The 26925-nt window shown below is 43.1% G+C and overlaps 1 protein-coding gene and 2 long non-coding RNA genes across 3 annotated transcripts; 1 reads left to right on the top strand and 2 right to left on the bottom strand.

Annotated features, from left to right (window-relative positions):
• Positions 1–762: 762 nt before the first annotated feature.
• On the bottom strand, positions 763–2711 carry LOC310887524. The gene is made up of 2 exons (XR_014575738.1): positions 2208–2711; positions 763–1683 (listed from the first exon to the last, which is right to left on the bottom strand). It is a non-coding gene; the product is annotated as an uncharacterized lncRNA (long non-coding RNA).
• A 16706-nt stretch (positions 2712–19417) lies between these two features.
• Positions 19418–21690, top strand: LOC310887527. Its single transcript, XR_014575741.1, has 3 exons — positions 19418–19442; positions 20652–20720; positions 21042–21690. It is a non-coding gene; the product is annotated as an uncharacterized lncRNA (long non-coding RNA).
• Positions 21691–22786: 1096 nt separating this feature from the next.
• Positions 22787–24381, bottom strand: LOC310887286 (uncharacterized protein). The gene is made up of 2 exons (XM_083813070.1): positions 24264–24381; positions 22787–23751 (listed from the first exon to the last, which is right to left on the bottom strand). Exons 1-2 carry the CDS (start codon positions 24364–24366, stop codon positions 23324–23326), a joined length of 531 nt encoding a protein of 176 aa, XP_083669196.1. The 5' UTR covers positions 24367–24381; the 3' UTR covers positions 22787–23323.
• Between the last annotated feature and the right edge of the window lie 2544 nt (positions 24382–26925).

The following is a 26925-nucleotide window of genomic DNA, read 5'->3' as shown; positions in this document are numbered from 1 at the left end:
TCTGGGGATTTTGCATGATAACTAAAGAAAATCAACCACATAAGCTTTATTTCATTTCTGAGATTTGCCACCTAGAATTTGCAGTATAAATTCCAGAAAGAATTTAGGAATTTCCTTTCACTGTTGCTTTATCAGAGGGCTGCGTTTATGTGCCAACGTAATTGCTTTCAGATCTCAGGGGTGTGCAAGGGAGACTTCCATAAGCCATGAGTGACAGGAGACTAAGAAATAATGCCTTGTGTTGCTCTTTCCTGTAGTTATTGCTGGGAGTAGAAATGCAAAGAGATTGATGGGTGAACCTCCAAGACAAGTCTATTGAATGCTAAGGATATGTCTAAACCTGACCCTACTGCTTTTGACTGACATTACACAGAAAAAATAAGACTGCGATCAGGAAACAAGGAAAGATATAGATATATATATTTTATAATTCACGTTGAATTACAAAATCGTTCATGTTTGGACAATAATGAAAGATGAACTGAAACACCAGGTCTGTTAGAAGAGGTATGCTGCTCACACATTCCTGGTCCCACTTTGAAAATCTAACTTTTATATCTTTGACAATGCTAAGGTGAAAAAGGCAATAAGAAAAAAAAATAGTAATTGAAAGATGTTCTGGTGAGAGACCCAAAAAAGTTTTTTTCCTCTTAAAGATTTGAGGTAAAAAGTTTTCAGCTGACAACCAGCTGTGTGGCAATGTGTTTCATAATCAAAGAGGCTTCTAGGTGAAAAGGTGAAAAAGAAAACTTCAGGCGAACATAGTGATGCAACATATTTTTAATGACAGGGAAATACAGCATGCATTTCATGAAAGCAGTCACACAGAGCACGAAGGACATTTCCCAGGCCTTTGGGCAGGGCTGCAGCTCCACATGTGCCAGCAAAGACAAGTGCTTGGTATCACTGGGCTGCAGTTTCCCTTGCGAGGTCAGCACGGGCCAGGGGTGCTGCAGCAGGAGACGTTGCCTCTTCAGAAGTTACCAGAGCTACAGCTTCCTCCGACAGACCTCCTGTAACCAGAGGAGCTGCCGACACCCTGACAGCTTCCCGTGCCAAAGGAGCGTCCTCCTCCATAGGAACCCCCGCCGTAGGAGCTGCCTCCTCCATAGGAGCTTCCAATGCCTCCTCCATAGGAGCCTCCCATGCTTCCTCCATAGCAGGTCCTGGAGCTGAAGGATCTTCCGCCTCTGAATGAACCCCCAGAGCCAAATGACCTACCACCTCCGTATGAGCCCCCCATTCCTAGGGAACTGCCTCCTCCGTATGAGCCCCCCATTCCTAGGGAACTGCCTCCTCCGTACAAGCCCCCCATCCCCAGGGAACTGCCTCCTCCGTATGAGCCCCCCATTCCAAATGAGCTGCTTCCGCCATAGGAACCCCCAACATTAAATGAGCCCCCTGATTCAGCAGAGCCCAGTGACCCCGAATACCCCCTCCCAATGGGTATTGGGAACGAGGTGCCCACGATGCTCTCCTGTGGGCAGGAGCTGAGGATGGGGCCCGGGAAGTGGATAACAACGGGTGGGGGGTACACCACGGCGCGGGAGTCCCCGCAGGAGGTGATGCAGGGCTGGCTGTAGGCGTCGGCGTAGGGCTGCGGGCAGGTCACCTCGCAGGGGGAAGAACATCCACTGCTCACGAGCTGTGATCCTGAATACATCTTTCGTGGTGCAGATAAACCTGCAGCAGGATGTAAAGCATAAGAACAGTGCTCAGAAGCCGGAGGGAAAAAAGCTTGCAGACCTGAGACCTTACATAAGCACAGAAAAAGAGTTAGAGAAGAGAGTTTAGAAAGATGCAGGCTCATCTCCATTACACATTTTTCTGAGCATGCATGAATGAACACCTGGTTCTTCCAAACTTACTTTCTGCTGCTCTAGAAATACTGATAATCATGGAGAGCAGAACCACACTCTATGTGTCTTTGGATGCAGATCATGCAGTAGATTTTATTAGATCATAATACACAGCTCTGGAGCTAACTGACAATATTGAATTGATCCTTATGCCTGGGAGAATCCAGTCTTATAAATAACTGTCTTTGTCTATAAAGACATACATCAAAATGACTATAAAAATTAGAGTACGACAAAAGGCAAATGACATTGCTTAGCATCCCATTATCTGCAGAAGACTGTCCTCAGTTAAATGAAGAAAATATTTTCCTAACACTTCATATAGAGAACGAAGCAGATCCGACTTACCAGGTCTGGAGAAGTGTAGAGGATGAATGGCTGTTGATGAGACTGAAGTGTTCAGAGAGCCTTTATATACCTTTTCAGACCACCAGTAGGATGTGAGCCACGCTTTGTGCAAGAGCTTCATACGTATTGCCAAACTATGTTTTGCTGTATGGATTATTTCATTAATTGTTCTAATTGTTCACTTAATTGACGTGATCACAACTTTATTCTCAGCTCCAAGTCACGTTACAAGCATTATACAAGCATATATATGTTTCATTTTTTCCTCTGACCACAACAAATTTGGCTTATATTGTCCCTGGCCCCAGCTGGAGTTGAAATGGGAACAAGTCTAGGTGCATGTAAGGATTATACGGAGCTAATAAACTGCCTTTATACATGATATTACATTTTTCTCTTTCAAAGTCTGGATTGGAAATGGTTGGGTGGTTAACAGAATGCTACCACTCACCAGTGGTTCTGAAACACAGGTAGAAGCAAAAGGCAGCACCCAGGGTCCTTCATGTAAATTAGTATTTCTCAACTGTAGGAAGATTGACGCTAACTGAGGAGTTAACGAAGAACTGCTGACTAGCAAAAACGTCAAATCAAGAGCTGCCCACTGATGCCTGACAGAACTCGTTTGCATTCTGATGCAAGGTTTTAACCATATAAGCTCCTCGTGCTCTATTTTCTGAAGGTGTTTGAAAACCCCAGAAACCTGTGACGGAAGCATTAAACGTAGCGTGACAAGTGGAACAGGCTGGAAACCCAACCAGTTAGTTTCAGAAAGGCTGTAGTCTGTGACTGAGAGTCAAAATCTACAATTAATTTGGATTATTTTGGCTTAGAAACAAAACACTTAAGTTGGACGTTTGATATTGCCGGCATGTATCCACGTGACACTTGTTTTAACCCCACCAGAAGGTTGATCATAAATAATGTTTTCCCTGTGTTTCTGGTTATTGGTAAAGGAAATTTTTACTGGAGAGATCTCCTCCCATTTATGGTGTTGTATCTCTGTCTACTAACACATGTGATTTTCAAGCACTATTCCAGGAATACCACACCAGTATTCCTGGAAAAATAAATAGATAAATAAAAAGAGCCTTTGCCAATCTTAAAATATTAACATTTCATTTTAGTTTAAATTGTCTTCAGACACACTCTACATGCATCCATTCTGTGTCCAAAAAGTCTTTATTTTTTCTCAGATGGTGCCTCCTGGACAACAGGAGTGCATCTTTCTAGGCTACCATAGCTATCCTGAAGGGTGACAAATGGTGAAGGATGACAATAAAATTTTTCTATGTGTTCTCACACAATGTCTCCTTGTACTTAATTGGATAATACTGCCCATTTGATTAAGCATCTCAATAAGCAATTATTTGGGTGGACGTTAAACAGACAGGAGAAATAACCTGCCCCATCTGAGGAGCTGGAAAAATGAAATTTGCAGCTCTCCCAAGTCCGTGAAATTCTAAATTTAAACAGAATCTTCTGCAGAACAGAAAATGTTTCTCCAAAGAAGGCCAAACTGATATATTTCTCTTGCTTAAGAGAAAGACCGATGTCTTATCTTGCTAAGCAAACAGAGCTCAGTTCAGTGCAATTCAAATTCATTGCAATTCAAATGAGGTCAGAAGATGGCACTAGTCATAAAATGAATATAAAAACTATTTAAGGATTAAAGTAAGACAAAGGGTGTGTTGCACATATAGTATGATGTGGGGCTGATTTACTAACCATTATCAGTTATCAAAACAATTATTACAATTAGAAGTAGCTTATACAGCAAAAAAGTTTTGCTGGCTAACTATTATGCCCCATGTGCAGAAGCGTGTTGCATATCCCAGCAGCAGTCTGAAGGGGTATATAAAGCACTGCATTTCTTCCAGGTTCACCAACGACTTCACTTCATCTGATTTTCTCTGTGAACCTGGTAAGTACTCTTTCTGAAGTTCCTTTATAGTTACTGAGATGTTGCTATCACTGTTTAATGGGGGAATGACTTGTATGTCAGTACTCTGTGATGCTCAGCAATGTCAGATTTGTAAAATGTAAGGTCTTTTGTAGCTATTTAGCTGTAGCCATTGGTAGGTAAATGTCTTAAAATGTGTTCTTCCAGGCCACAAAGGGAAGGGGTCAATTAAACCCTTTTAATTTGATAAGAAGGTTACAACTTGCAGCTTGCCAGTTATTAGAATATATGTATATATAAACAGCAGCAAGAAATGCAGTTGACTTCTGCTTAAAAATACATGGACTGTCAAACCTGTTTCCAAAAGAACCCATTAGTTGACATCAGGCAGAAATTTGTCCTTAACAGAACTAGTGGTGGAATGCTAACCAGAGCAAACACTTGTTCAGAACAAAGGCAGGAGGAAGGTACTTTAGAAAGATATATTCTTTTGTGTAAGCTACAATGGACTGCAAGACAAGTTTTATTTGGCTCTTTATTATTTAGATTTAACCATACTGAATAATAATTTCAGACTAGATAAAAGCCAGATAACTCAACAAGAGTGATTCTTATACTATAAGAGAACAATTTATTATACCAGGAAATACATATTTTGGGTCATCATGGAGATTGTATAAAGGCATAGAGCTGTGTGTATATGTTATTCTAACTCCTTAACCTGTGCTGCAGGTTTATCTGCACCACAAAAGATGTATTCAGGATCACAGCTCGTGAGCAGTGGATGTTCTTCCCCCTGCGAGGTGACCTGCCCGCAGCCCTACGCCGACGCCTACAGCCAGCCCTGCATCACCTCCTGCGGGGACTCCCGCGCCGTGGTGTACCCCCCACCCGTTGTTATCCACTTCCCGGGCCCCATCCTCAGCTCCTGCCCACAGGAGAGCATCGTGGGCACCTCGTTCCCAATACCCATTGGGAGGGGGTATTCGGGGTCACTGGGCTCTGCTGAATCAGGGGGCTCATTTAATGTTGGGGGTTCCTATGGCGGAAGCAGCTCATTTGGAATGGGGGGCTCATACGGAGGAGGCAGTTCCCTGGGGATGGGGGGCTTGTACGGAGGAGGCAGTTCCCTAGGAATGGGGGGCTCATACGGAGGAGGCAGTTCCCTAGGAATGGGGGGCTCATACGGAGGTGGTAGGTCATTTGGCTCTGGGGGTTCATTCAGAAGCAGAAGATCCTTCAGCTCCAGGACCTGCTACGGAGGAGGCATGGGAGGCTCCTATGGAGGAGGCATTGGAAGCTCCTATGGAGGAGGCAGCTCCTATGGCGGGGGTTCCTATGGAGGAGGACGCTCCTTTGGCACGGGAAGCTGTCAGGGTGTTGGCAGCTCCTCTGGTTACAGGAGGTCTGTCGGAGGAAGCTGTAGCTCTGGTAACTTCTGAAGAGGCAACGTCTCCTGCTGCAGCACCCCTGGCCCATGCTGACCTCACATGGAAATGTTCTCTGTACTCTGTATGATTGTCTTCACCCAACGTGTCTGTACCTCCCTGACATTAAAATTATATTGCATTCAAACTCAGTCCTTTTTTCAGTCCCCTTATTTTCAAGTCATTTTGGAGGTAATTCAGCAGTATCCCTGAGAAATGTGAGTGTTCTGAAGGAGAATCAGTCCTCTTTATTATGCCATAATGCTGTTATTGATGGGCGGCAAGCTATATCTCACACCATATCCTTTAGCATTTGCAGTAATGTCACCTGTCATAGAATCAAAAAGTTAAATTAGCTGATGCCTTCCTAGAAATACGGTCTAGTGGCAGACATGTTCCTCTTGCAAACAGGAACCTCCAATATCAGTTTAAATTAATTGTAATGTAATAATTCTTCCATGTGAAGGGCTCTGTTTTTTAGATTAGAACACTGAATATTTGGATTTGTGTGCACATATGCCCTTGAGCTCTAGCTTGACTAAGCGTTCCCTGCTCCACTGAATTCCCAGGAAGGTACTATCATGTAATAATGAAATCATCCTTATGAATTTGGTCATACTTCTCTGCTGACTAACATGAAGCACATGTATGTGTCTTCATAAGACCTGTATGTGAATAAGTGAAAAGACAAAAACTGGAATGCAAGAATAATAAATGAGATTTGCTGTGATCTCTTCCATACCTCTGAATGTTTGGAAAAGGCAATGGAGAGAAAAGCAAGACAAAAGCAGTGATTCCACGCAGACATCACCTGTACAGTGATGCAACAGGAAAGAGAATCATAGATTTCTACCCAAGTCTTAAGGCAATGGGAAGAAGCTCTTTCCATTCCATACCATATTGTCCAAAGTGGGTACACTAACTAGCTTAAAGCTAGTAGACACATAGACTTAAAGACTGTAGACACATTTGTAATGTCAATATAGACATGACCATAAAGTTTATTAAATAATTATACAGCTTTTGATTAAAAAAATAATAAATCAGAAATCTTGTAATGCCTTCTTTCCTCCTGGTGTCTGTGCACAAAAGTTTTTTTTTCTCAGATATCTGTGCTAGTCTGTGGATTGGAATGAAAACATGGAAGCCACAAGTTTTAAGACAGGAAGTTGGTGACACCTTGTACCTTAATTCATAACAAAAACAAGAACAAAAAAAATGTGATTTCAGGTCTATTGCTGAGTAAATTTTTTTGGCCAGAAGGAATCTTCTGGACAATATGAATCAGAAAATATTACCCATTACTTTGTCTTTATTCCATAATTTCTCTTTAAACGATCACATGCATACACACAACACCCACTTCCGATTTAAAGTCAATTGGTAATCATTCATATCTACCAAGTTATTTCAATGGTTAATCATAATTGTAATGAAATGTTTGCGTATTCTTCCTTCTCTAATTACAGTGTTGCCTTATTGGAGAAATCTCCCCCTTGCAGTTACATGCATTTATTCAGAGCTCTTCTTGGTCTTATTTCACAGAAACTAACCAGCACTTTTGATTTGTTTATTTTAGAGAAGTTCACATGGAAGTATATAAAATTGTAATACATGACTTCAAGAAGAAAAGCAATAAAGACCCCTTTATATCCAATGGGATAATAGGAGATGAATTCACCACCTTACATTCCAACAAAGAAGACTGAGGTTAGTTTTAGGTGGAAAAAACCATCCCCTTCCAGTTGCTGGAGAAGCTAGGTGCTGACAGATTAAGAAATGAGGCAGTGGCATCCCTGTGCTGGAACACTTTTAAGAACAGCTTACAGAACCTTTTCCAGGAATAATTCAGGGAAAAGTATGAGATGAGCAACCTCACCAGTCTTCTTCCACAGCTGTTTCCTATAATTCCAGTTTTTCCTGAATAATTTCTCTTCGCTGAGCTCAGTGCTCAGCACTGTTTCTGAAGAATGTTCTCCTTCTCAAACAATTCCCATTCATTTAATTTTCCTGTTCACAACAGCATTTGTTACTTCACTAGCTTTCCAGTTACCCCAAAATCCTTTGCCAACAGTGACTGTACAACTTCTTTCTCATCACTGACTTCATATATGTAAATAAATAAATATACCTAAGGAATACATGTATGCATGGATACAAGAGTTGGGCTCAAAGGCTCCCTCTGGAGCTGCTCCCACATCATAAGCTGATGCTGGGCAAGCTGAGAGCAGCTCCTCCCACAGCCCTGCTCCTGCCACTGGCTTTGCAGGAAATGTGCCCGAGTCAGAAACGTGGCAAAGGATGGGTGGCTGAAGCTGGAGGTGCTGCTGAGGCCACCAGGTGCAGGTAAAAGCTGTGGGAGGAGGCTGCCATGCGAGCTGAGCATTAGCAAGGGTGCAGGAGGATTGCTGGCAGGGTCGGTACTGCTGGAAGGAGCTGGAGCTGAATGCCAGGCACTCTGCTCCTCCAAAGCTGCCAGGGACTGATGTATGGGGCTGTGCCCGTAACAACAGCACCTGGCAGACACTATTAAAATCCTTTCTCATCTCCCTCACACAGCTCCAGAACAGAGGGTGAAATTTACATCTGCAGCTCTGGCTGGGCAATAATAACTCTAGTTGTCACCATGATCTTGGGATCTGCCAGCCCAAACAAAGGGTACATGTGCACACTGAAGAGTTTCTGGGTTCCTTTCCCCTCCCTCCTTCTCATACATATGCATTTTTGTTTGCTATTGATGTAACTTCTGTGCTATCAATTATCTCTTGGAAGCAAAGGGATTTCAGAGGCTCCTCTAGGCAAGAACACTTACTGGAAATGTTCTGAGGAAATGCTTTCAGATAGTTTTGCAAACACCCACTGATGTTTTATACATGCAAAGTATTGAGGTGTTATGATGTTAATAACAGGCTGCCAGTATTAAACTCCACAGTATTGAATCATAGCGTCACTTTAAAATATATATGTCAGGGCCACCCACGTGATTCTCTGAATCAGGCAATGATAAACACCTTGGGAATTTGGATCTCCCTCTTTTTTGATTAAAAGCCAGCTCTGCATTTGTTAGCCTAATCATATTATTTAAAACAAGTTGGCCAAATATTCACCTTTCCAAATCGGAGCATATTTAGTGATTTAAATGGTACTATGTCATCCAAGGGGGCTGGGCCTCTGCTTCAAACATGGCATGAGATGCTGTTCATCACAGCAGGTCAAGTTGGGCACAGATTGGCAAGTCTTAGACCTCCACATTGCCAAAGCCTTCCTGAGCAATCTTAACTAAATCAGCTGCTCCTCTTTTCCCTGGCCCACCTGCATGTTAACTGGGGAATTACCAGCTTTGCCAGAGCATTGCTCACTTGCCTTGGTCTTCCCACAGCACAACTCTCCATGCTCATTCATTTTTCTGATGCAACTGTGACCGTAACCACAGTGGAAGGGACTGGAGGGACAGTGACTTAATTCAAACCAGACGGAGCAATTCCTAGATCCCTCTCACCAACCCGCTTTAACCAAAAGGAGCTTTCTCCCTTCATGTTTCTTCCTGGGCTTGGTCAGAGATCTTGTTGCAGAGGAGGACACCTGTCATACTGAAATGGGGCTGAGGCTGCCACGCCAAGCCTTTGCACAGTAAGCCATCCTCGCTTGGAAGAGACTTGGACATCAAGTGAGGAGCCAGGGCACCACGGGCAATGCTTGGCCCTGCTAGGAGTGTCTCTCCAAGGCAATCCTAACACTACAGTCATGCAGTGACTACAGTTTCTGTAAACATGTCCTAACAAGCTTTAAACTAGCGAGCACACTTACTACTAATATTAGGTTAGGCTCTTATGCATTCTTGGAGGTCAGGATGTTAAGGAAGAAAAACAAACCACTGTTTTCTAAGGAATAGCAAGGATGAGTTCCACACAGCCTCTGAGCCTGGCAGCATGGCCAGGGCTCCCACTCAAGCCTGACTTTAGTCCCGCGGGCTGTCTTCACACTCTCAGGGCTGCAAGAATGGGTTTGATGCTTAAAACCCTGAAATGAAAGGAATCCGGGGATGGGACTGTTCAAGTCACATGCTGGTGAGAATAGGATAATCAACACAAACAGTAAGCAAAACAATTACTGTAATTACACGTCAAATTTTGTTTGGGGAGTAATGGAACCTAATGCACAAATATGACGTTATTTTCTTGCATCAGCCTGGTGGTCCGGGAAGGTATATAAAACCATTCATGATTCAGAAACCTTCCAGCAGGTTCTCTTCGCTTCTCCACGGTGAACTGAGTAAGTTGGATTCTGATCTAATTTCTTCTTCCTAAAGAGAAACAAAAGAAAAAAAGAAAAAAAAAAAGAAAAAGAGAGGATTACCATTTTTGAAATGTCTGGGTTTATTTCAGGGCTGAATTTTTGATTAATATTTTGTGATTTTGTACTATTGACAGGAATTAATTTTCATGAAAGAGTCATTTGCTTATTAATTTGAAGGCACTGATGGACTGGAGTTTAAAATTATATTTGAAATCTGGGTAATATTAAAGACACCTTCTTCTTCTGTTATATGGAGATTCAATGCTTTGGGGAGCCTTAGAATATCTTCACAAGCAGATTACATCTGGCAGCATTGTTCAGACCTTGTGGCTTCTGATTTGTATCTAATTTTGGATGAAGGTATGTAGAGTATATATTGAGATAGGCAATACAAATATTGAGACGGTGAGAAAACTGCAGTCGCCCATCGGACTGGAGCCAGCCATTGGGACACCAAATGTCTGTGGATGTGGCCCTGCAGGGTGCCCAGTCGGACTTTGGAAATGCTCCATCTGAGACCCTCTTGGGCACTTGCTGCCAGTCTGAATGGCCCAGGACAATGTCTTGGCATTGACAAATTGTCAGTGCAGCTATGCAGAAGAAATTGAGAATGTCTGCTTAAGGTGCATATTCTTCGGGAAGTTGCTTTGGGTGGTTTTGTTCTATTTATGCAAAGCAGTGCTCTTATGCAAAGCACTCAACAGGCTGTGAAAGAATATATTACCCAGTATAAATGTTTTGTACTGTATGTTTGTGTTTGTGTTGATTTCTTAGCCATTCATTTTCTCTGGCTTTCATTCTGCTGAGAGTGTTGCAGGTCAGCTGAAGGGGATGGAATTAGTAGCTGAATTAGCACGAAAGGGTGGGAACCTGAAGATAATGTCTGGATTAGGGTTTAAGGGTCAGGAGAAGTTTAGGTGAATAATGTGTGTTTTGGCATTGTGTCTAAAACAACAGTGACAAAATAAACTAATCCAAGAAAAAGAGCTTGAGTCAAACTGAGCTCCACCCAGGCTTTTCTAATATGCTTCTCAACCAGACAAAAAAATAAGTAATCTCTTTGGCTAAAACCGAAGTATTCCATTCAATTTCAGACAACAGATAGCCTAGCTCCTTCATTTGGCCAGTTGATTTGGAATTTGGATAAGTTTGAAATGACATATCAAAATGTAGTTTTATTATATTTTCCAAATTACCTCCCCACCCTTCAATTTGTTTCAAAATAAAAAATAAAAAATAAAAAAAAGGCAGGTCAGGTTTTTGAGTAGTTTCACTCCCTCTGATATTTAAATTCAGGAGACCTGCATTCAAGTTTTTGCTAGACTTCAGCTTTCCCCTTGTGCTCTCGCAGAAGTCTTGTATTTGTTTAATTTTCCAAGTAAGCTTGATATTAAATATACTGGATAGAAGCCACCTGTTACAGACTAACTCCACTGAAAACATCTTCATTCTTTATGGGATTGACTCCTTTACATATAAGATTGGGATTTTACACCTCTCTGCCTTTTGTCTTCCTAGTCCAGAGAATATGTCAATTTGGCACAGTAAAACCTGCCACGTGTTTTCCATTTCTTCAATGCTTGGTGTGGTGTTACCCTAATTTTACTGTGAATTCAGCCTCTGGAGTCCAATTTACATAGGAACGCAGATGTTACATATCTATGTTATTTAAGAAGTAGCCTTGAAGAGGTTTTTGGCATCTGTGGGAAGGAATCTGGCTTTGAAAGGGCATGCAGGGAAGAGCAAAGCAAAGCAGAACAGGATGGGTATTAACCCATCTACCACCTGGTGTCTCCTCAAGGCTCACATTAGCTTAGCTTCAGCATTGATCCTGTCCTACTGGCTCTTGGGGCTTATATTTGCTCCTTTTTTTGCAGGCCTACAGCACGGCTAAACGATGTCCTGTGAGAAAACTGTGTGCGCTGAGCCATGTGCTGCTCCGTGCAACGTGAAATGCCCCGAGCCCCGCGCCGCCGCCTGCAATGAGCCCTGCGTTGTTGCCTGCCCTGACTCCCGCGTCATCATCTACCCTCCTCCTGTGGTCGTCACCTTCCCAGGACCCATCCTCACCACCTACCCGCAGGATACTGTCGTGGGCTCCACGGAATCAGCTGAGCTGGCCACGGTCATCGAGTCGGGTGTACCCATCGGTTCAACGCAGAAGGGTGCTGAGTGTGTGCTGCCCTGCGCCGAGCCATGTGCCCCGAAGCTTGTGACGAAATGTGAGCCCCAGTGTGTGCCCCAGTGCGTGCCCCAGTGCGTGACCCAGTGTGCGCCCCCATGCCCGCCCCCGTGCCCACCCCCATGTGAGCCCCCATGCGTGCCCCAGTGCGCACCAGAGTGCTCCTACACCTATTCCACCCGCTGGAAGCATCCTTGCCAGAGGGGCTTCTGCAAGAAGCTCTGATCAGCCGAAAGCAGAGTATAATCACAGGAAAAGAACAAGCAAAGAAGTGAAAGGATATGGCGCATGATTTACAGGCATGGCTTTCAGGGTTCTTCCTACTATAGAGGGAAGCACTCTGAAAATCAGGACCCTACTTCTAATTCCCATATAGTGCTTTAGCTTAGATTAGTGCTCTCTTTATCCTTGTGGCTTTGCATCTTACATCTGCGCTTTTAACTTTCTCTACCCAGTTTGACTTCGACCATGATTTAAAAAATAAATAAAAGATTAAAGCACACAAAGGGATTTAAATGTCAGACTCAACAAGAATCTCAGGAAAGTGAACATCTCAATGAAATGCATCACACTGGAATGGGTGACTGGTTTTATCTTTTCTTGTCTCCAGAAATATACTCCTTTTAGACTGCATTATTCTTTCTGCAAATGTTTACTCCACTTTACATTTACATTAAAAGGCTGCTGCATCAAACCACTGGCCTTCTGAATCTCCTTTTTCCTCTGCTACTTATTTGCAATTCTCTCTTGGCGACACTCAGCTTTATATAGGGAAACAGAAGCTGGCCTCAAGACTCTTCCTAAGCCACTCAAAACTTGATGTCCATGGAAAATTAAGGATTTCATTTTACAGTGCAGGCACCAGTGCAAAAATGGGATGTCTGCTGTATAATCCAGGCTGCAGCCTGGAAAACGGTAAGCACAAGTCCTAGGGAAATGTGGATCTGTGTTTTCTAAAGTATATACATCAAGATTATAAATGTGCATTTTTAAAGAATGTCATGTTCTCACATATGTCCAGTCCTATTTGGAAGTCTTCTATGAACAAACAATACTGAGACAGGTTGCAGTTATTCTTCATATTTCTGCATAAAAACTTTTTCCAGCCTGCTTTTGCACAGAACTCTTCACGCATAAATATTAGCAGCCATTTGGGGACCTGGAGCACCAGTTTCTTACTTGCTCCTGGGTGTCCTGGTCAAAGACCCAGGTAGTTATGTCTGCCCGGCTGGTGCCAGGAACAGGTCCCTCTGGGCAGACGCCGTTTGGGATGTCAAGTGGGTCCTGCTCACGCCAAGCAACTTCACATGCTGCTTTTCTTCTGAAGATCATGTTCATTTCCTTCTTCTGTAATGGCTACATACGTGTGTTGGCTTATTTAAGTCATGGTCTTTCTGTGCCTAGGAAATACCATGTCATTCTGGCAATTATACCCACCCAGAAATATCCCAAGTCTTCCGCAGAACAAAGGGATGTCAGGGTGCTTCACAGGCACATACTGATGTATTACACATGTAAAGTGGTATGTTAATATAATGTTAATAGTATATTACTTGGGTTACATTCCCCAAGACTCTGTAATAACTCTGATTTGGAAAAAAAGGTTATGATTTCACAGGCATTTATCTCCATATTTACTCAGGATATTTTTTTTCCCAGTAAACTGATGTTTTTCAATATAAAGTTGCTTTTCTTTTGTTTTATGATGGTAACTTTCATGTCACTGATCAAGATGCATGGCTGTTTCCAGTCATCTCAAGTTTAACAGAGGGGCTCATGAAATACTTTTGGGTCCCTTAGCTGAATACTTCCAGGAACACAAGCACACTGTCTAGGAGGTCAAATTTTTTTAAAAGATCATTTTTATAACACTTAAAACAAACAAGCAAACAAAACCACAAAGCTGGTTTTATCTAAGTACACTTTGCTACTTCAAGGGCTAATACCTCAGCAGCCTAAGAGTTTTTGTTAAAGAAGCCTCGAAGACTGCAGTCCAGTCAAGCCCCAAGCTCGCAGGCTACAATAACTTAATGCTGTGCGTTCACAATTAGAAACATTCTCCCCCCAACTCCCCACCACCACAAACCCAGCTTATTTCCAGAGCTTAAACAAATAGGATGTTAGGGAAGATAGGGAAGCACAGGAAAACAGGAAAATCAGAGCAATAAACCAGCTCATAAGACAAAACACAGAAGCTACTAATGCAGACACTTGACACAAGCCAGGAACACATCTTCCTATAGCTGAAATAGTCTGACTGTGCAATTAGCAAACTTCTCCATCACTAGATTCAGAAGCTCCTCCTCATCTCCATCTCCCTTGCCAGCCTTTGGGAACGTGCTCTGGGGCAGGCTGGTGTCTCCTGTGGGGCCAGAAGCTGGTGGGGCAGCAGGATCTGGCTGAAATGCAGGTCTGGGTGCCCAGCTCCGTGTCGGAGCTGCTGCCCTCCTGTGGCATCTGCTTGCTCTGACTCGGGCCCTGGGGTGAAGTTGAGGTGCATGTTCCAAGCACGTCGAGGAGCACAAACCCACCTGCAAGTCAAGGTGCATGCCTTAGACCAAGGTCATGGTGAACCAGCCATGAACATGGTCTAGGTTCACGTCCAGAGTCCTTGCTGCCAACTGCATGCCCAGGAGAGCTGCTGCAAATCCACAGCCTCTGCAAAACCTTCGCTGCTGCCTTTTGTAAAAATAAACCTGGTGAAAAGCCCGCACTAGTTCCTTCCCTTCATCTCTTTTTCTGTTTACATCGTGAGACAGCTCACTTTCCCTGCTGTTTTACTTTTCACCACTTTATGCCATTGCTAATGTTTTTATGGAAAGAGAGTAGTTATTACGTCACTTTTTACAGAAAAGATAATTGCTTCCTTAAAGCCAAATGAATTGCTTCCATGGAGGAGGTTGGATCAGACTCAGCTGTTGCTATCTTTTGACATGTCTAACATAAACTGTAGTATTTCCTCAACACCACAGCTGATTTCTGGTGTGTGGTTGCTCTGACATAAATGAAATAAGACAGATTTCACCATGGTAGCAAGGAAAGGCAGCTAGACAAGGAGGAGAAGAAAGATGGTTCAGGGGAGTAATGGTTCATATTTGCAGGTGAGAAAGGGACACTGGTAAGTGGCAAATTTTCAGAACAGCATATTAAATATAATATCTCTGGAAAGTCTGGCCCCCATGGATCAGTGAAGGGCAAAAAAGCCCCTTTGGGGTGAGTTCAGAAACCTTCACCTTCGTGTCACTCCCCTTCAGAGCTACCTGGCCCTGAGCCATGCACTTGGCTACTTATGGTTGTTCTTTAGAACAGCTATGTTAGAATGCAATACAAAGGCCAATACTGTATTAAGAAGATTGACGCGTATCAGCAATTATTGCATTATGAGCAAGCAGCATTTTCAGAGCAGTTAGGAATGTTTCATCACACATTTGGGCAAGCACAATGCTCGCAGTGCCATATCCCTCATCAAGATTTAATCAATGCACATGAATCACCCCTGCAAATCTTCAAGGTAATAGTTTCCAAAACTTGAGTCAGTAAAACATGCAAATGAACCAAAAGATATTCTTTCGCAAAGGTAATGCGTAAGAGGTAGATCCTCCCAGGCAAATTCCTATTCCCTCCCTGCAACACTGCTATGCCAGCCTCCAAAAATCAATCACCATACTCTAGGTGGCATAAGCAACAGACATATTCCAAATAAGAGAGCTAGAGAGACTTATCTTCAAAATATTCTTTCAAATGTTCACATCTGGAGGTGAGCACCATCCAAAATCAAATCTGATCACAGCATGGCACATACATGCAGACCAAAGCCTATTTGTGGACAGAGAAAAAGACACGGTGTATAGCAAAACCAGGCTGGCGACAAAGCTCTTGGTGATGGTGGCTGTTCTTCATTGGAAAAGGTCAGGACACAGCTCTGTGCCCCAGAATTACTCATCACTACTCACCGTATTTGTGTTTCTGTATTTAATCTGCTCATGTTTTTTCTTTGTTGACCTGCTCACTGCCAATGTTTCAAAATGATCTCTAGATTATGTTGAGTCACTATGGAGATCCCTGGAGCAACAGCCTGGGAAAGTCTTGGGCTTGCTCAGAACAGGACTTTCAGGAGATGTTAAAGATGGTTTTCTGGCCACAGTGATGCTCAGGCTTATTAGCATCCTGGTAATTGCTGGAGTGAGACGCCCCACTGTTGAGTAATTATTCCTCTCTGAAACATAACAGGGGTGTTATTTCCCCAAGCAGGTTTTGACTGACAGCCTCAGAGCTGATGGTCCCAGTATGTTGGTTAAACCAAAACTTTTTTTTTTTTTTTTTTTTTACTTTTTTTGGAAGCTCCATAGGCTAAGCTGAGAGCATGGCTATGGCAGGGAGCCCCCACTCTCATGGAGATGGCTGCATTGTGCATAGCTGCTGCCTGGAGGATGCTCCAATGCACATCACCTGTGTTTAGCATTTAGAGAAGGGTTGCACAAGCACATTCACTACTTTGATGGTGCGGCATTCCTGAAGCCTGAAGCTGGGCTGGGAAGCCTATTTAGCTTCCTGAGTATAGGGTGATGAATGGGAAGGACCTGTGAGATGGTTAGAGGTGAAGGATTTCCATAATGACAGCTTGGGATCCATCCCAGTGGTGATTTTAATCGGGTCTAATTGATGGGTGTTTGGAGGCAATAGCTCCAAAACTTGTGGTATTATACAGTTCATCACTTCTGGATTGTAGGCTTTCTTTAGAAGTTTATGTTGCTGGGCAGCCTTGCAGCATCTAACCTGAGCTATGGGTGTGTGCCAGGGCACTCCTGGGGTCCTGAGGCAGGCACTGTGCACTGCTGCATCCATCCTGTCCTTTCCAAGGCTTGCAGGGGAAGATCTGGTCTGATCTGACAGGACAATGCATACATTCCCCATTAAAATAAATAAATAAATAAATAAACAAATTAATTAATTAATGAAACAAGTCCAGTTTTCCCTGGTCAGCAAACCATCATCAAAGCTACAGGAGCTCTGAACTCACCCAGAAAACTCATCCCTAAAGTCATATTTTGATGCTATAAATTATTCATTTGTTGTTGCTGCTGACTCACAGATGCTAGAGACCAAAGTGCTGACCAGAGGAAGCGGGACTGCTGAGGGTAAATGTTAGTAAAGGTGCAGGTAAAGCTGTTAAAGTCAGCTTTAAAACAATTAGCATGAGCATTGTTCCTTAACAGTCACTACTGTTCTTGCACCTATTAACTGTTAAATAGAAGTACCACTACTAGCACTATAAAGCTGTCCCCTGCAATTTTGAATGCTATTATTTTATACTTATATGGTAAACTCATAATGTCTCATGACCTGAGTTTGTGCAGTATCTGTCCCTTGAGGGTGTCCAATATAACCTAAGCTTCTAACAATTACTGGACTTTACAAACTACATAAATTCATGAGTCCAAAAGTTCCAATCTGAATTTTTCTACTGATCCCCCAGAAATGCGTCAGCTGTGTCAAAGACAGGTCTGGATTCTTCCTCCAGGAATTCGGTCACATTTGTGTGTTATGTTTACTGATTTATCATTATGGCTCCTTGCCATGTGTTTCAGGCTTAGAGAAACTTGACATTCCATCCCAAAAAACTTTTGTCCTATGCATAGAGAGAAAAAACGTAGGAGGAACTCACTTCAGACACCTCACTTAGAGCTTAGCCAGCCAGCTGAAGTCCCTCTGTAGTCTACACAAAAGGAAATGTTGGCATCAGAGCTCCCCAGCTGCTCTTCTGCGTTTCTGGAGGAATCTTCCTCTTTTCACTGGCTGCAGTTTTTAAACAGCCTGGCGGGTTTTAGATCAATGCGTCACGGCCCCTCTGAGCTTCTGCCCTTGCAGAGATGTCTCTCCCTGCTATGGTGGATGACTTGGTTACATCTCTTAACTTCTTATGTGGTTCCTAAGGAATTCCATAAGAATGAGCCCAGTGCAGTATCTGGTTAATGTAGGTGCTTGTAGCTGTTGATGGTAACACCCCTGGCATGGGGCACAGCGCCTCCCCATCCTCACCTGCTTTGGGTTTGGCTGAAGGTAGCATCCCCTTGAAATACCATGGGACAAGGATAAAATGTAATGGCAAACCCACAGTTCGCCAAAATGACAGACGCTGACAGAGGCTTTGGTTGCAATAGCCACAGTTATCCTGGCACACACATTCCTTTCTCTGGACACAAACCCTGCATTTATAAAAATATAAAGTGGGCCTTCAGACAAGGTCCATTGCCATGGCAGCTGCAAGCTGCCACTGCCGACCCCGATGGGTGGCATGAAGCAGATTTCTGAGCAGGCGTTTTGCCTTTTGGTTTTGTGGGATAAAAGAGAGGGTGCCTCACGTGTAGGCTGAGCAGCTTAAATGTACATGCCTTTCTGCAATTCATTCCTCTTTCGTGCTTGTTTACACTCTTGACAATTTAAGCCCTGTCCATTATGGCATAAATTATGTTTAAAGTATGTGGGATGGTTATGAGGAAGCTCTCAGCAATGCTTATCTAGGTTGTTCTAATTTTTCCACAGAATAAAGGACTTCAAAGTACCTCTGTGTGATTAACGTGGTGTAGATACAGTGCTATAATAAAATTAATGACATGTTACTACAGTTTTAAGTCTTGGTAATGAGTAATAGTTTCATTTTAAAACATGATCTTATCCCCCTAAACAGACCCTTCATATCTCTGCAGGTCAAGGTTATCAGCTTTGCCATGAAAGACAAATTTTGGTCACACTATACTGAAACTGAGTTCAGAAGTATATGAGCCTTCCGATCACAGTACAAATTTGTTCTATCAATTGAAAAGATAGCAAAGGGGATTACCGTACATAAAATGTGGACTTTCATTTTTCAAAAGAGATAGAAAACTGTCCTTGCAGTGTGCTAAATTAATTTCTCCTGATTAAACATATCTAGCACAAATGATACAAGCCCTACTTCTCCAGTGATAGCTTTGTTATTTCCTTGTGTAAAGAAGTTATGATTCTCCGTGGAAATGGAGAGGCCACACATTTATCTAGTTTCCAGCTCTGCTTCCAGCCAGAGGATTTGGTTTTCTTCAACTCATTGAACAAGGAATTCAAGCCAAGCTTTTCAAAAATCTGATCAGGGATTTTGCACACTTTCTTTGAAAATAAACTTTTCAGCTATAACCAATGATCATAAAGAAACCTCAGTCAGTTCTGAGATGGGTGTCACACTGTGTGGGGCTCAGAACTGTCTAACAATTAACGCTAAGCAGAATAATTGCAGCAGTTGAATGATCCACAGGTATCATCTGATTTACAAGTAAATGAGATAATCGCCAACAAATAGGTCTTCTAGCCTCCAGGCAGTTGGAGGAAGTATAAAAGCACTTCCAGCTCAAGGCTGTTTACCCACTTCTCCCAGCTTTCTCTCTTCAGCAGCTGAAGTAAGTCTGGGCTTATTATTTTGACTACTGCATCTTTGCTTTTAGTTTTGGTGCAAAGCTTTGTGACTCTCAGAATTGCCAGAGCTGTTGGCTATAACCATGTATTGACTGCAAGCAGTCTGCTGTGGGCTCTGTGACAGGTTTGGGGAGGTAACGAGGGACTTTGAGTCCCACGTGGATTTTAGACATTTGCTATTGAGCATATGGGGTCTAAATTCTCTCCGTTGTTTTGTACAGTCTTGCTATAGAAGTACGGTGATACTGGAGATTATTTTAGGATGGTTATTTAGCCAGATTTTCATCTAATTGAATGTTCATTGTGTAATCTGCATCTACTGAAGTTTAAAATCTTAACCCTTTTTGTCCTTTCAAGCATTCACAGATTCATATCTCCTGTGTGTATTTAAGGTCTAGGTGTGTGGAAACATATAGAAGTCCTCAGTTTTCAGCATAGGGCACAATCTTGTCCTGAAAAATAAGTCCAGCAATGTTTTTCTTGTTATTGGGTGGTGGTTGTTGCTGTTTTTAATACAGAAAGTTAGAAGAAAGTAGGGTAAGTGTCTGTAAGTGAGAAAGAAGTAGGCTAGCCTGATTCCGGATTTGATCTCAAGCAGCAGCTCTCCTCTTCTCTACAGGACAAGCTGTTTTAGCTGTGGGCCCTGTCTGGTGTCATTTATCACTGTACTTGTGCTAATATTTGCTGTAACGGGCTCCTTGACTGCAAGCATTTGTGGGAAAATTATTCTGTATTTAATGTATGCCTTAAGCCAAGAAGATGCAGTGCAGTCAGTGCCCCGAGGGATGCTGAAACTCACCTAATAAATACAGGGCACCATCGGGAGAGCTGCTGAGGGCAGGATCCTGCTGCTGCACTGGCTCCACGTGCAACCACAGAAGTCTTGGACAGTTGAGCTCAGAGCTGGAGCTTTTGCTGAGCCCTGAAATGACTTTTCTGTTTCCAAATATTGTTAGAAATCCAGGCTAAGCTTGGAAATGGGATGAAACTTTCCTGATGTTGTTGTTGTTCCCCTCAGGCTAGCTATTTACAGAAAGCAATGTATTCACACGCCTCAGAAAAGCATCCAGCTTCCTAAGCCTCTCTGCCACTTGTGCTGCCTGTGCACCCTCCGTCCCAGGTGCATGAAGGGGCTGGTGTGTGCTAGCCATCACTGCAAGGGGCGTTATTCTGATCTTTCCCTTGTATTTCAGACCCACCTGCCTTGCAGAGCGATGTCTTACTGTGGAGATGCCTGTGTACCATACAGCAACCCATGCGAGGTGAGCTGCCCTCCACCCCTGGCCAATGCCTGCAACGAGCTGTGCGTGACGTCCTGCGATGACTCCAGAGCAGTTGTGTACCCACCACCCGTCGTCCTGACTTTCCCAGGGCCGATCCTCAGCTCCTGCCCGCAGGAAAGCGTGGTGGGCAGCGCTGGACCACTTGGCATCGGCGTCCCCTTTGGTGCTGGGGGCTCCCTTGGATACAGGGGCTATGGAAATCCCATTGGTTTAAGGGGCTCCCTTCTTTTTGGGAGTGCGTATGGCTCTGGGAGTGCATGCAATTACAGCAGGTCTTACAGTTCTGCATTCCCACCACAGGGCAGGGGGTATTGTAGCCCATACTCTTACCGCCGATACAGCACTTACAGCCGAGGAAGTTCAGGGCCATGCTAAATACAGTGGAGAAGTTCACTGCATGGAGCGACCAGGGTGGCAGAAAATTATGGATGGGAAACTGGGTATGAGTCTGAGCAGAGCTGAGACCTCCCAGCTCTGAATGAAGCCAGCAGGAGCTGGGTGCTTTCTGAAGTGTCCAGAAAAACAGGCTTAGAGGTAGAGTTGGGCACACGCACACAAAGTAAAAAAGATTTCTTTCAGCAAAGAAAACTAATTATTCAAAGTGGAAGAAGATAAAAATCCCCTTTGAAAACAACATAAAAATGATTCTTTTGAAATCTGAGCCCTTTCAAAACAGCACTTTAGATTTTAAAGCAGTGAGTAAAATTGATTAGTCCTAGGGAGAGGTCATAGTTAAACAGTTCAGAACATTTTTTAACTACTTTTCCTTTGTAAAACTGTTATGTCATTTTCTCCTCATGTAGATGGATTTAACTTAAAAGTTTAATTGACCTGAAGCTCCATTTTCAAGAAAATTTACTTTTTATTTGGAAAATATAACCAGCTCAACCTATAAGCATGTTTTCCACTTAACTCTTCAAGCTTTTGGCATTTTTTTTCTACATTTCCACCTCCGCATTTATTGCACTGTCCTTGGTGATGGGCTGGATGTTCAGCTACATAAAAAAACAATGTATATCTGTGCATTGCAAGTATTGTATGAGGTGTCCTCGATGCCCTTGAGGTTAATTTAATGTGTCCAAGAATGTGAATGTGTATGTTGTTTTGTGGTCTTCCACAACACTAGAGCAGAAGAATAATGGAAACCTCATTCGTCTTACTATTATCTGCTTTAAAATGAGTATATTGTACAAGGGTTAAAATAGGACATAACTCAAATTTGCAGCTGTAATAAGAAAAGCAGAACTTGTACCAAATGCATGACTCTGTATCAAACTTTCGTTTTAATACTTGAAACTCTTGAAATGTCTGTCTTTACTCCCAGCATTATTGCAACTGCTACCTCTGCATCTCTCACACATTAAAAGCCGTATTGCACAGCACCAACCTAGTGTTTGTTCCACCTCAGTCTCAAAGAAAAGACTTCACTTTCTCCTGAGCTACCTCTTTTCTCTTGCAGATGATGCGCTAAGTCTCTAGTAGTCACCAAAAAGCAGTTTTCCTCTAGCCAAAAGTACTCATCACCTTGGAAAGAAGAGCTGCAGCTCTTCACTTTTAGCTCTTAGAATGCTCTTAGAGCAAGAGAAACCCCCCCATAGATACCCACAGAGTACTACAAACTGCAGCTTCCATGCTGTTTGGGCCCAGCTCCTGGCAGGAGCACTCGCCAGGGCTTTCCCGGGACAGAAACCTACATTTGTGCCTAGGACTGCCACTGGCAGATGGCTCTGAGCAGCAAATACACTTAAAGTGTAGCGTGGATACCGAGCACAACTCTTTTAAGGCAGTGGGAGGGCAAAGATAACATCTACCAACACACTCTAGCATTGCAAGTGAGTTGTATCCCTTCCACCAGGAATCCTTACAAAAGATCTTGAAGATGTCCATAGCTCGTGAATGAGTGGAGCATGCCCCCAACACCCAGGACACCTTGTCTTTTGCTGTTGATTGACACCCAAAGAAGCCTGCCTCTCAGATGAGAAATCATCTTACCATCTATTCCAATAGTTATAGTCTGAAGGGAAAAGGAAATCAGAAGACAAAGGTTGCAGTGCAATATAAGCTTTAATTAAAGCAGGACAAGGACTTCACAGTAGCAGAACATTACAATCCAGAGAGTACAGAACATATTTGTAGGGTTTGCAGCAAAAGGACATGGTTGTCTTCTTCAGGGGCTGCAGTTCATAATAGATGACCTTCTGGTTTTGTTATATTTAAGTCGGGTTTGGTTTTCCCCTGCTTGTATTTTTAAAAAATCCCGGAGTGCCTGAAACAGAGCAGGTACTTCGAGCAAACAGGCACTTTGTGACTTTTTCCATTATACCTCACAAGTCAGGAAACATCAGTCCACATATCTAGAATGGCTTGCATATATGTGAGCTAATATGTGGTGCTGTTTAGTCTTCTGGAAGCCACTTTAATTCAAAGTGAGGTCTTTTCTCTATTTTTCAAATGTCCTCTTGAATGCAGAGTTGGGATGTTAACAGGTAGCTGGTCTAAGAGGAAGGGGAACAGAGTGTCTGGGCTTGCTTCTCAGGGAGGCAGCGGTGCCAGCCAGCCCCAGAGGATGCCTGCTGCAGGGCTTAGAGACCGCAGGTTTTCTCTGCCCCCTGTGAGGTCTTGGTGCTGGGGAGATCACAGCGGGGCTTTGAGGGGCAGTACGTCGTCTTGCGGGTGTAGGAGGTGTAGGAGTACCGGCCACCTGGGGCGACCCCGGACCCCGAGGGGTTCTGGACATCCTGGGAGCTTCCGAGGCTGAAGGAACTGCCCAGCCCCAGTGGGGCCGAGCTGCCCACGATGCTCTCCTGAGGGCAGGAGCTGAGGATGGGGCCCGGGAAGGTGATGACCACGGGCGGGGGGTAGATGATGGCTCGGGAGTCCCCACAGGAGGCGACGCAGGGCTGGCTGCAGGCGTTGGCAAAGGGCTGTGGGCAGGTCGCCTCACAGGGTGAGGGGCGGCTGTAGTTGCAGGTCTGCTGGTAGGAAGACATCCTTCTGCCTGGAGACGAGCCTGAAAGACACGGGGTGGGGAGAGCACGGGTCAAGGGTGGCAGCGTGGCAGTGTGGCAAAGGGGAGCCCTCACTTATCCACATCACACAATATTCAGAAAGTTAATTTTCTATAGCTAAGTATAAAATCTGATTGCAATTCATATGAAGAAATACTGAAGATGATCTGTTAGAAGTTATCAAAGCTTCATGAAGGACAGACGACATTTCAGTCTCACAATGTATTTTGAAAATATTCCTGAAAGTATTGTTTTATTTGCAAAGCATTTTAGACCTAGATAAAATTATTAGGTGTTCTTTCACCAAAATTTACAACTAGGTCTTGAAGCCCATTGCTCTCAGAATAAAGCCCTTCTAAGCCTGCCAAGCAGAACAAAATTACAGAACCTTTTATGAAAATAACTTTTTCCAATAATATTCGAAGACATCAAATGCTCAGACATAAGTACATTAAAATTCTTATTAAAGTGGCTTTTAAATTCATAGAACAGATTTAACTGAAGTGCAACTTACTCAGTTCACGATGGAGGAGAAGGCAGGAGTCGAATGAATTGCTCCGTGCTCCAACTGCTTTTATACTTTTCCTCAGAGCAATTCCAGGGTCTGAGCCATGCATCGGGCATGCGGTCCTTCCTCGTTACAAAACAAACTTTCCTTCATTTGTCACGTTTATGGGTGGAGAAATCTCTTTGCGTATTTGCTGTCAAGCAATTTTTAGTTGAATGGTCTCACATCCACGTGGCAGCGTGTGGGTATCTTACACCTCAAAATAGGGACAGTATTAATCCTTCATTTCTTACTACTCATTGCAGAAATTAACTTCCTTCCTTCACTTGTCAAGCTTCAAAGCACATGCAAATCAGATCAGCAGGAAAGAGAACTCCTGATTTGAAAAAAAAAAAAAAAAAAAAAAGAATTTTTTTGGAGGGGATATAATGCATTGGTTTTGTTCAAACCTTTTAGCTAGAAATTGAGATGAAACTAATACCTGAATACAAAACCTAAACAAGAAACATTTCTGGTTTTATTTTTTATGCGTGTGTGTGTGTGTGTATTTTGATGTTGTTTGTTTTTAAATTCCATTCATTTTACTCAACAGGTGGAAAAATCTACAGACGGCAGCACTACAATGCTTAAGTTATGGTGATCATCCTGTTCACAGTTACAGAGAAACAACTCTGTGACACAGGAGCCTTTCTGATGTTAATAGCTGATTTCTACAGCTTATTTTGAAAGGGTTTTGTAGGGACTGGAAACAAGATTTAAACACTAAGAGGTTCAAACAAGGTGAAAAAGAATGTCTTTGCTTAAAGACACTAGGGCAGAATTAATATCATGCACAAGGTATTCCAAAATATATCAGTTTTAACCACTCCTTTATTCTGAAACATCATAGAGGACCCTTTCAGGCAGTGGATCCTGGTCCAGCTACATATGGGAGTTTGGAATAAATACATTTACAATGGGAAATTGTATCTAGCTCCTCACCTGCTGTAAGAGACCATAGACCACAGTGAGTGGTCAAATGATGGGTGCCCTCCTGTATCTAGCTTTAAATTTAATAATTTTTAAAGGATTTATATGTCAAAAATATGCTTACATGCATACATACAATAAATGCTTACAGCATTTATTAACTGAAGTGCTGAATTAGATTACACATGATGACTACCCCTTGACAGCAAAATTCATGTCCCTGCCCTGCTGTGTGAGCTGTAATCTGTGCCTCTGTGGATGTATCAGGTGGGATGGAAATGCACTCTGGTCTTTGCTATTTATTAGAGATACATTACCCTGGTCTTGGTCCTGATTCTACTAGGGAAACTACAACACAGAAAACAACTTATCAAGTCTAGACCCAGGACAGGGTAAATACATCCCAGTTAATGCACAGCAGTCAAAACAGATTTCCAGTGGGTCCTTTGCCAAGAATTTGGGGAGAGGTTTTTAAGACACCCTGGTCATCCTACATACACTGGGGTGAGGACAGCCCACCCTCTGCGTAAGCCTCTCCAGTGCAATGAGGGGACAGTAATCCTTCCTCTCATGCCTAGACTTAGCTGGCTGTGATACGGGTTCCTGATAGCAGTGACTGTCCCAACTCTCCATTTTCATGGTATCTGGGTGCCAACCTCATTTACATAAGCTGTCAGATAATAGAGTTACAATTATAAATAATGCTAACAAGTACAAGACATGCCTGAGATCTCCTCCCAAAGTCTCACTTAATTGCCAAGAGATGTTTGGTAAATTATTTGGCCTCCGTCTTAATCATCCCTTCTAGAAATCATCAGTAGTAATTTCCCATTTCATGTGGGTGTTAGACAGGCTTGCACAGAACAGTATTTCACCTGCTGGGCAAAATGCTTAATATAGTACAAAACTGTAGAAGGGAAAGTTTGACTTGGAGGCAGAAGAAATCAAACCAAAAACCAAAACACAACAGAACAAAAACCACTGTAGTGCATACCTAAAGTAAGCAACAATCTATGAAGGCAGTTTAGGTGAAATGAGTTTTATGGGCCAACCCCCAGGATCTGTCAGACCTAGAAGACCATACTGGGGAGTCCTCACACTGGGTTCTCCAAACCTTGCAACACCTTCTTCTTGGTCCCGTGAAACCCCTCTGGAATTAAATCCTTAGTAAGCCAGATGGATCGTGGTGAAGTTTGGCAATACAACACTAATGATCATCTGCATTAGGGTGGATTCTCAAACAGATGATAGAATGAAGGATGGTGATCCAGGTGGACCTGGATGGCTACAATTTCTTTCCGTATTTACAAGGTGGTTACTACTCTATGGAAATGACTGTAAAAGCAGCCATCTGCTAGTCAAGACGCACGCTGCATAACAGATACCCATGCTGCCAAAACACCTGAAGGTCTGAGGAGCTCACAAGGCAGAGTCAGTTCCTGCTGCCGGAATGAGCACAGTTGAGTGGCAGGGCAGGGGGGTATGGGAAATACAAAATCTGTATTTTCATGCAAAAACATTGCTTTTTCACTGTGTTATACAAAACCACTCAAACGAATTGGACTATTTTTATTGGCTTTTAATAATTTTATCATGAAATCAGACTAAATAATGCACTCATCCACCCGTTGATTCAGTGGGAGAGCTGGGAGGAGCACCTGAGCAACCACCTCCTCTTTCTTTTATTTCCCGTATTTTG

Source organism: Anser anser, assembly GCF_964211835.1.
Source record: "Anser anser genome assembly, chromosome: 28".
NCBI lineage: Eukaryota > Metazoa > Chordata > Aves > Anseriformes > Anatidae > Anser > Anser anser.
This window is presented reverse-complemented; position numbering and strand designations above follow the sequence as displayed.

What these genes read in the sequence shown, in the direction of transcription:
- LOC310887286 (XM_083813070.1), bottom strand. Translation starts at nt 24,366, where the DNA reads ATGCATGGCTCAGACCCTGGAATTGCTCTGAGGAAAAGTATAAAAGCA. An exon ending in TCTCCTCCATCGTGAACTGA is followed by an intron (nt 23,752 to 24,263) that starts GTAAGTTGCACT and finishes CGTGTCTTTCAG; the next exon opens with GCTCGTCTCCAGGCAGAAGG.